Consider the following 11,036-nt stretch of genomic DNA (forward strand, 5'->3'; position numbering starts at 1 on the left):
TTGGATACTGCGCTGGTTCGATCTCAAAGAGGAAGCAAGTGCCAAGTTCGAGCCCCTGACCAGCTCGCTGTGTTTTGGGGGTTTTTACAGAAAAGGAAACGTAACATGGGCCGGCCCAGCATGGAACTGTAGTGTGCGCCCATTTGCTGGAATCGAATAAACGGGCGCTGAAGGCGCCGTTTAGGAAATGCCGAACCTCCCCTCCGAGACCCCCTATACCCACGACCTAAGTGGTGGAAAGTGAGGAAATGCGAGGGCAAATGCACCTCGTGGGCCGGCCCATTAGCAGCTTGGTGCTTCCCTGGGAAAATGCTTGGGCGTCCCTCGGAGGGCAATGAAGCTTCTCACCATGGATCTTCATCAAGAATCAATTCATGTAGCCTCATACTGTCTATAAATAATCACCATAGACCCGCTTCAAGTCATTACACTACTATCCTTCGCGAGATTGATCACCGTTGTTGCTCTTTCTGGGAGGTGTCTTTTGGCCATGAAAGACGAGATAACAATGGAGAGGTTCATGCTCTCATAAAATCTTCTTAACCATCAGGCACCATGTTTGGCTAGCGGCTTTACCTGACATTATTTGTATTCCTATGAATTTTATCGATGAATAAAGCCTGATGGTTCTTCAGAAAAAAAAGGAAAAAACTTCATTAGTATACAAGTACGTATTAAACTGAATTGGAACTAATATTGTACGTATGTATTAGGGCATTTCCAAAGAAGACACAGAAAGCTTATGTATATGTTCAAATTGGGGTGTCAGGATCACTTTTATCAACTTTCGTTATCCTATTGGGACCACTATCGGTGCGTGGAGCCCTTTGGATGCCCGTTTCCTTGCAAACTAGAAGTAACTCGGGGGAGCTATGCCCACTTGCATGGTCCCCCTCTCTTTTCTCTCCTCTCAACTGAACACCACACACAATATCCAACCAAAAGCAACCATATGCATGGCCCCACTCTCCTATCTCTCCTTCCAACCAGACAAATGAGGATTAATTTGTGAATAAGCATTGGATGGCTGCCTCACGTGTCATGTTTGCGAACCACGTCCGGACAAGAAAAAGGACATTTGCGGTGTCCGTTTAGGGGCCAGCATTGGAGATGCCCTTAGTGCGCAACATTAAAAAATTGATTGTATATAAGTCATAGTTTTGAAAAATGTTCGTGAATTCAAAAACAGTTTGTGGATTCAAAAAATATTCGTGAATTCAAAAAATACTCGCTATTTTTTTAAGATTTAATGGATTAAAAACAAAATTTTTAAAATGTTTTTGATTTCAAAACAATATGCACTGATTTGTTTGTGAATTTAAAAATGTTCGTGTTTTTACATTTTTGTCATTTAAAAAATGTTCACAAATATGAAAGATGCTCATGATTTCGAAAAAATCGTGAATACCAAAATGTTCAAGAATTGAAAAAAATGCCACGGTTTCAAAAGTTTTAACAAATTCAAAAATGATCACGAATTTGAAAAATATTCAGAATATCAGTAAATTTTTTCAGTTAAAAAATATGCGTATGAATTCAAAAAATGTCTATGATTTCGAAAAATTCATTAATAAAAATGCTCAAAAATTAAAAACCCATTAACTGGAAAATGTTATGAGTTCCAAAAATGTTCACGAATTTTAAAAATATATTCACAGATTCAAAAAGTAATTTTTAATGGTGATTTTAAGTTTTGTGAATTTAAAAACATGGGACACATTTTAAATAAGAAAGTTAAAAGGAAAAGGTATATGCGGTGGCACCGAGCCCGATCACATGCCAAGAGTGCAAATACGGTAAATTTCACTATGTCTCTCCTCATAGTCTACTATCGACACAACTATGAGAAGGGCACACACCTTGTCATCCTCATAGTCTCCCGTCGACACAACCATGAGAAGCAATGGCGGAGCTACAGCCAGGACGGATGGGCCATGGCCCGCCCAACATTTTGTAATTTGTACACAACTTTTTTTTACTGTTGGACCTTAGAACACCAGCCATAGGCTATTTCTTCCATTTTGGCCCGCCCAGCCCGCCCAGAGTTGGGCTTCAAGCTCCGCCACTGATGAGAAGGGCACATACATTGCCATCGTACGTGCAACAGGCATACACAGTGAGAGACCCGTAAATGAATGGAGGATGTGTACACATCCCCAAAAGAAATTCAACCTAATTCAAGTATCATACACTATTTGACAAAAGGAAACATAAATAATCCAATCATAAAATAGAACAAGATAAGCATCGACAGTTGAGGACTCACAATATAAGCATGAATCACCAATGACATCACTTTGTACAGAGACATGAATTATGAAGGACTTCAGCTATACCCTAATGACGTGAACCAGATGTTAACCTGATGTTAGTGGTGAACCAGTTATTGAATGCTTCAATTGTATATAAAGTAGTAAAGTACCGGTCGAGCCTCAATACAGGAGCTCGCCGATGACAATGAGGTGGGCGAAGGCTTGAACTGGCCGAGACTCGAGCGGGCAATGTGTCACATAGTCAAGGGGAACAAGAAAGTAGTAGTGTGTCCTAGGAGGAGATTACACGTGAGGTGTGGTGCGGAAACAGACGAATAATACCAAATGGTGAGGGGAGGGGAGTTGTGATGGAGGGGCGATGACGAGAGGAGGGAAGCGCTGACGTCCTAGGAGCAGTGGGAGGAAGGTATGAACAGTTAGGTCGCTCTCTCTCACAACGCACATGACAGGATAGGTGGAAGATGAGGTGGTCGTTGGGCTTAGTAATATGATGATTGTCATATGCTTCTCAAAAGTGGGCCAAGGCCCACCCTGCAGACCCTCTGGGTCCCTCATTTGACACACTAGACATACGTATGCACTCTCAATCTCATAATAACCGTCCGTTCACCTAAGATGCATTTGGTTGTCTGCACCTATTTTGTTTGCATTTCATACTTGTCTCAGGTGGGCCTGATTGAGCAAATGCAGGGTAAAAATGACCATCTGCATATTGTTTGTTTGCCTTCATGTAGGCTGACTGCATTAGAAGCAATTTTTGCCTGGCGTTTGTTGCATGTATTGGCTGGGATGATGCAAGTGCCCGGTGTTTGGTTGCATACATGCAACATGATTAAGAGTTACGAGATACACAAGACACACAAAGTACAATAGAGTTTCTTGGTAGTGTGCTCACGATGGTGACGTTAGTGTAGTAGGCCGCAGACCAGGTGGCCGAGAGGAACGCCGCCACCGCCGACGCCAGCATGACATGGTGTCCATCCGGTAAGGCTGACGATGATAAGTGAGAATAGAAAGAAGCCACTTTGAATTTTACCTAAACCAAAAACCATCACATGACCACCTTAGTATAGTGTAATAGAAAGGTACACATATACTCGTCTACGACCGCTGAAACAAAAAATGTACAACATGAAAGTTGTGTGAAACATTGAGGTGGAGCTACTGGTAAAAGGGAAATTCAAATGGGCGACCATGTGCAGTGAATTTGATGAATTTCGGCCAAAATATCTCCAAACATGAACACGAAATTAAGCATTAGGGTCACCAAAACTACGATCCAATCGTCTAAATGGAACCACGACATCGATATGCATATTTTTCATGTAGACCTTATCTCGAATCGGAGCACAATTGTATAGATTAGAAATGAGTGAAGGAGATTAAGAAGTCTCCTTAAAACAGACCACACACATGCATTCCTACAACTAGGTGATACCCCGCACGTTGTTGCGGAAATATTTTGCAACATATTTTAATATGATTAATTGTATGAAACACGAATATTTAAAATAATAATATAAAAAGCTAACACTAAAAATACATATAATTTATTGTGCTTGATTACTATATAGTTGTAAAATGTTTATTAAATGTATATAGCATAACAGAATGAAAATTCTCATGTATGTTGCATGTTGAGATAGGTCTTTTTTTCCATGCATGTCATAATGAAGTGGCATGCTTGCATGTTGAGAGACATATGATAGTGGGGATGGGCCTTTTCTCATGCATATTGTGCGATGATGTGGCATGCTTGCATGTTGAGAGAAATAGTTAGCGGGGGTTAGCTATTTAGATATACAAGATATACTAGGAAGATGTGGATCTACTCATGTATAAACATTACCACAGAGAAAATACAACACGAAAGTCATGTAAAAAGTCGAGATGAAGTGACTGGTTAAAAGAAATTTCAAACCCTCGACCGTGCGAGATGAATTTGACAAAATTTATCCAAAATATCTTTAAATATGAACATAAAATTGAGCATTTACAATTGATGAAACCATGAACTGATCGTCTGAATGAAACCATAACATCGATGTACATCTTTTTCGTGTAGAATCATAGCATCTTTTGTGTAGACTAAAAGGTGAAAAAGATTAAGGGGAAATTAAAGTAGAACACGTGGAAACTCAGTGCACCGGCTGGCAGGAGCTCACTTGTAACTACACCACGAGAGCCACTCACGTGTTTTTTTTGCATCACTCGAATCTGACTCGCTAGAAACGGTCAAATCAAGTGTTTTCATCGATACAACCACAGAGGTGCTTTAAAGTTCATGCTATGCACGCCAAACAGTGAATGCGGACGACAAAACGGGCCAAATTCTTCCCACACTAGTCTGGGATGTATGCGGCCTATCAAACACGTTCATACAGCTTTCATAGAATTCCACGGAAGACTCTACCTACCTCCTCAAATTTAAATTTCCCTGTCCCCCTCTCTCAAAGCCACGGTCCCTTCTATATATAAATATTACACTCACGTCACCCCTACACCATCCTCCCCATCATTGACTCGATCGTCGCCACCTACCTCCTATGTATAGATCTCACACCACTCACACCACACGCCTACCATCATCTTCCTTGCCTTTGGCTAGGTCACCTCCACCACCTCCTATATATAGATCTGACATACACCCCACCACCATCTTCCCCGCCCTTTGGCTAGCCCGCCGCCACCCACCTCGTCTATTGATCTCGCACACTCATGCAGCCCCTACCACCATCTCTCTCCCACCTCTAGCAAGCGCACCGCCACCCACCTCTTGTATGCAGATCTCGCACACTCATGGCGCCTCCTATCACAATGTCCCTTACATCTAGCTAAGTCGCCGCCACCCACCTTCTATATATAGATCTCACAAACTCACGCCGCCCCTGCCACCACCTTCCACACTTTTGGCTAGGTCGCCGCCTACCTTGGCCCCTGCCACCATCTTCCCCTCTTCCGGCTAGGTCGCCGCCACCCTTGGTGACATATCCCATACCCTTCATCCCCAAGCTAATGGCGTATCCGCATCATTGTCGCCTCCTTCGACTTGACTACCAGTCTTCAATCTAACTTCGCTCTCCTCCTTTTCTTCTAGATCTCGACAGATACCCCCAGTCCACCTCCATAAATCCTAACCACCAAGGCGATCCTTCTTCATGTCTCTACCGCCATCGGCGCTCCTACATAGACAACATGTTTGTATCACGACCCTAAGCCACACACCTAGCTTGAGCGCCGCCGCACAAGTATGGCGACAGAAACTATGCGGCTGCAAAATTCGCATGCATTTCAGGGAAAAGTAAGACAATTGTGCTCTAAAATGATTTTCATCCGTCCATTTTTCCGGGGGATTAAACGATTTGCCCCCCGCTTGTCTCAATGGCACCCGGGGGGGGGGGCGGTGATCAAAGTGAAAAGTAAAGTGTGGGTTATGATCTAATTTCTCCCTTTTTCCTTGCTTTAAATTTTAGGCGTTAGTAATCATTTTTTTCGAGAAACAGGCGTCAGGTTTGGTTTTTTTTTTTTGAGGCAAATCAGGTTTGGTAAGAAAAGCTGGAGAATCCCCATGTGCGGCTGCACAAGGCCGAGAATGGCAACACGATAAGAACGGGGAAGAAACGCATCTCACGCGGTGGTTGTTTAGCGGACCGGCCCATAGCGCCGCGTGGACCGAGCCTTCGATGGGCCTATAGCTTCCAGTCCAGTGGCCACCCACCCGAGCGCAGTGATGAGAGGAGCTGGCCGGGACGCCTCTCGCGGGTCCGGTCCACAATTTTTTTCCGCATAAATCATCCTCCGTCACCGGCGGGGCGAGGGAGACGCGGTCGGCGGGCGAGACGCCAGAGACAAACCCAACGGAGTTTCCCCCCCTGCCGCCGACCCCAAACCCTAGCCGCTCCTTCCAGCCCCAGCCGCTCCTACCGACCCCGGCCAGCCTCCGGAATTCTCCTGGTAATTTCCGTGCCCCAACCAGCGGTTTCCGTACCCTCCTGCGCGCAGCGCCGTGGTATTTTTCTGAATTTTGGGGTAATCGATCGAGTCCGGTCTCGGATCGAGGCGGGGGGCGGGCGAAATGTTGAAACCGTGCTCGGATTCACGGGATTTAGATAGATTTTCGAGGGAGATACGGGGTTTTGGGATGGAATTTTGGGGGATTTTTCTTTCCATGGTCATGGCGATTAGGGGGGTTGGTTGGGGAAAGGGAGGAAATGAATTTTTTTGGCCGCCTTTTGTTGGATGCGGTGCCCGGGCTCAAAGGCGCCTTTTGGCGAGGTTTGATTGGGTTTTTAGGGTTTGCTTGTTGGTTGGAGTCGATTCGATGGAGGGGAGGGCATGAAAAGATCAGATGTTTTGTTCTCTACATCTCCATGTACTGTATCTTCGTACAATTGTGTATATCTGCGCCGATTTCCTAGGAAAAGGGTGTTGGGTGGTGGGGGACGAGGCGGCCAATTTTTCCCCTTTTGTCCACAATCTACCCAACCTCTTTGCTGCTTAGAATTGCGTAGATTTGGCCAGACATGCCTTTTCAGGAATAGTATTGCATTTCTTTATTTGTTCATTGATAAACAACTGAATTGTGACTGTATCTGATTCCAAAGTTTTGTTAACTTACATACAGGGTGTTCTGTTGGCTTTCCTCAAGCCTGTAGCTTCATCGCGGCAGCATGAGCTCTGCTGGTTCTGCAAGGGTTCCAAAGAGGAGACGGACTACCAAGACGTCGGAGGCTGCAGACCGGCAACTTCGGGAGCGACAGTTTCTGGACCTGAACTTGTTTCCAGCTGTTGAAGTAGCCAGTACTGGGGGTTCACTCTCCATTAATGAGCCTGTCTCACGCACGCAGCCCCCTCCTACGGCGGCTGCCCTGCTTTACGAGACCACACAGGTTGTGGTGTCATCTGCTGCTGCAGGGTCAAACATTGGCATGAATAGTTTCCCCATCAACGTGGAGGTGATTGATGATGATGTTGCGATTTATACCTCAGGGCCGCCCCCTCAAGTATGTTCCTTATGTTTGGTTCTAATCTATGTTTTGCATTGTTGCCAGTTTCAGTTGCATTATGATTGTTTGAGAAGGAGCATCAAGTATCTGATGATATTGTTTTTCACTTTCTGTTTCAGGCAAGACAACAGTCGTTCAGGACAGGACCTATCACTGTGATAATAGATGATGATTCTGAAACTACTGCTGGACCAGCAGGTATCCCACAAATCATCTGAACCATACTGTTTGTAGTTGGATATAAACATACATGTGTTTTTATATGAATCAGTTTCATACTTTTGTTCTAGTGTCGTGAAGCTTTTGTTTATGTCCTGTAGGATTTGCATGATAACATTGCAAGTCATCAGACTTTGACTGTTTAGCGTGCAAAATAGTGTCCGCTATCTATAGTAGGAATAAATGAAGTCTTGTGCTTGCTACGATGTACCATCATATCTGTGGACCTGGGGAGGCTATTTATCATATCAAATAAAATGGAGGTATTGGGACTTGCAATGTGCCATGTTTTCCTATGTGCTCTTTCTGAGTCCAAGATTCAACATATACAATATTTTTGTTTTAAGGGCTGGGTTTTGCACCCCTTTTTTTGTTGCTTCAGTGGGTTCATGTACCTTATAATTGCAGCTGTCACTAGACAGCTGTATATTTACTTGGTGGCCATTCTGCCATGCCCGTCGAAAGGAGAATATGGGTCTCCCACTTAATATCGATGTTGTTGTCATGATCTCATGGTTGATATTACTTTGGCCTCCTAGAGGTGAACGATCACCTCCGATAATGGACAGGTTAATATGGACATCACACTACAAAACAAACAAAGAAGCAATACAGTTAATATTATCATTAGAGCACAGTGGTATACAGGGAAAATAATAGTTTAGTAAAAACTATCTTGTTTTCGGGAAAAAATCAGACCCCGCTGAGATTACCAGGAGTCGTCATTTCCAGAGATGATTGAAGCAGGGGCTCAAATCTAGGCTTCGACATTCCGAGTTCCTGCCCTTGCTACCGCAAGATTTGCCTGTTGTGTGTTGGGCATCGAAACTGCTTATAATATAGCTCTGAACTTGGGATGAGAAAAAATAATATTATATGAAGTTTTCCATGATGCTTGATGTATTTTCATTGCCTTACACGCCTTATCTGTAAGATTTAGTGTTTTATGGTTGCCATTTACATTAAAGCCGACTATAGCACAGATGGCAAGTATGAGCTCTGCTCTACATAGAGGAGGGAAGGTCAGGGGTTCAACTTCACCATGGATCCTTATTAGGGACGAAAACATCTTTTGGCTTGTACCCCTGCCTTTGTTCACTTCCTGAATTGACCGAACCAACTGTTCGTTCCATTTTGTTTGTTCGGCTGGTGGTTTGCTCTGTTTCTTAAGAATGGTCTGTAACAGCCTGTCTAAAAAAACTGAATCCTATTTCTTATGATTTAATATTTGCATATGTTTTACCATCTCTATTTTCTGTACGATCAAAAAAATTGTATGCTGCATGAAAGTTCTGTTAGCGTCAAGTCTCTTCCTTCAGATTTAGTCAGTTTTCTTTTTTTGTGTGGTATGGATTGTCAACTAGAAATGGATAGTGATGGTGGTCAGTCTCATAGTATGAGCCAATATTCTTGTATGATCCCATATTCAGATATAGAAATATCCTGTGTCAGTACTTTATGTTGTAGACAGATCTATATTTTCTTTATTTTTTTCCTAGTTTGCCTTCTTGACCGTCTTCAAATCTATTAACAGTGTCTCTGCTGCTTTTGTTCCAGGGGAAGCTCTTGATGAGCATGTGAACACTCTGCTGTCTCTGGGAATGAACCCAAGGCACAATCCCTCGAGAGCACAACCCAACACCGACCTTGTAATAAACATAGTAGACACACCTGAGACCAACAAGATACCGGTAAGAACTTGTACACTGTACTTCATCAACACCGTGTTAGATTAGCACCATACATCAGTTTTCTAAAGCTTTGCTTAAACACCGCAGCCCAAGGTGGTGCAGGCTGTCCCTGAACCTGTGAAGGAGATCCCAAAGGAAACAAAGTTCAGCTGCCCAGTCTGCATGAATGAGCTGGTCAATGCATCATCGACCATCTGTGGCCACATCTTCTGCCAGAAGTGCATCAAGGCCTCCATCCAGGCTCAAAAGAAGTGCCCTACCTGCCGGAGGAAGCTGACCATGAGCAACTTCCACCGGGTCTACCTCCCGACGGCAGATAATTAAACCTATCCGCCATTCTTGGAGCATTAGAGCCGTGGCAGCTGTGACCCTTTTTTGGCACCGGCATTGTGGTGATTGTATCTGAGCTATTCTTCACAGGGTCATCATGAACATTCAGTTTTTTCCCCAACAATTTAACAAGTGCTCGAGACGTGATTACCAATCTGCATACCTGGTGGTAGTGGACACTGTTAGTAGTCTTTCCTTGTGGGAAAGTGGAAACCTGTGCTTGGTACTGTGAGATTAATGCTTGAAAATATTTGATATGTTTCCTGCGTGTTTAGTTTTTTTAGCGTTTCCTGCTTGTTTAGGTATATTATTTTTTCTGTGCAACTCTAGAAAATGTTTGGGCTCGTTGTCACCTAAATTCAGACCCATTGGGCCTGTATCCTGTCACACCAACACATAATTGTTGCTGGGCTCATCCCTCAAAAAAAGAAAAAGTTGTTGCTGGGCTCGAAACTCAAAGTTTTGTCGTCATTAGAGGATGCCTGACCAGTATCATACCAATTTAGGCCCTATTAGGCTAGTCATAGTGGGAGTAACTTAGCTAGTAACATAGCGCACTTCAAGAAAATTTTACTTACATGGCAAATAGTTAATGAGAAGTGGTAACATAATATGTTACTATAGCATAGCGGTTTCCTAGATAAAATGAGTTTACAAGTTAATAAATGAAGTCATTTATGACACTACTAGTATGTTACTTTGCACTATGAAGGCAGTAACTTGGACTAATGTCATACGCATGACACTAGTATAAGTTACTCCTCACTATGACCAGCCTTAGGAACGCATGAATGTTAGGAAAAATAAGAATAGGAAGAAACACTCGGAATAAGAATAGTTATAGAAAGGTAAATTTATCTAAAAAAAGAATAGTTAGAGCAACTCTAACGGCCCGACTCAAACGGACGACGCTTTTGTCCGTTTGGGTCGGTCCGGCGGACACAGTCTGTGTTTGGGTCGTCGCGAGCGCCCAACGCTGGTCCGATCCATTTTGTTGGCGCGCCAAGAAAAAGTTTTGCAAGCATTTTAAAAATAAATACATGCATTTAATTAAACATAAAAGCCAGCCACGAAGGCCGGCGAAAGTCAACATTACATTAATTAACATAAAAACACTAAAAACTAGACGACGCGCTGTTCTAGGCGTCCTCGTCGACGGCGACGTCTGCATCGGGGCTGGTGAGGTTGATCAGCGTTGACGCAGGGCCGGCCCAGGGGAACGCCGTGTTCCAGAGGGCGGCAATGTCGGGCTGCGCCGCCGCTGCCTGGGCCTGGCGCGCCTCCTCTTCGGCCTCGCGCTCGAGCATCTGCGGGCGCTCGCCCTCCCGGTGCTCCTCGGCCAGCCGAACGCGGCGCCAGTGGTCGAGGTAGGCCGCCTCCTGCTTCTTCGTCGCCCCGAGCCAGATTGGCGGAGCGCTGACCCACTCGCGCACTACTCCGGTCCCGGAGTAGCGCTCGAGGTAGGCCGGCTCCTCCGGCTCGGCTTTGGGCGGGGACGGCGGGGTCACCGGCAGCGC

General features: G+C 44.4%; 1 protein-coding gene across 1 annotated transcript; it reads left to right on the forward strand.

Annotated features, from left to right (window-relative positions):
* The first annotated feature begins 5,996 nt into the window (after positions 1-5,996).
* Positions 5,997-9,776, forward strand: LOC125545738 (E3 ubiquitin-protein ligase complex slx8-rfp subunit slx8-like). Its single transcript, XM_048709768.1, has 5 exons — positions 5,997-6,227; positions 6,898-7,276; positions 7,399-7,477; positions 9,056-9,189; positions 9,277-9,776. The coding sequence occupies exons 2-5, from the start codon at positions 6,944-6,946 to the stop codon at positions 9,511-9,513; spliced, it is 783 nt and encodes a 260-aa protein (XP_048565725.1). The 5' UTR covers positions 5,997-6,227; positions 6,898-6,943; the 3' UTR covers positions 9,514-9,776.
* Positions 9,777-11,036: the final 1,260 nt, after the last annotated feature.

Source organism: Triticum urartu, chromosome 3 (assembly GCF_003073215.2).
Source record: "Triticum urartu cultivar G1812 chromosome 3, Tu2.1, whole genome shotgun sequence".
In the NCBI taxonomy this organism is placed as follows: Eukaryota; Viridiplantae; Streptophyta; class Magnoliopsida; order Poales; family Poaceae; genus Triticum; species Triticum urartu.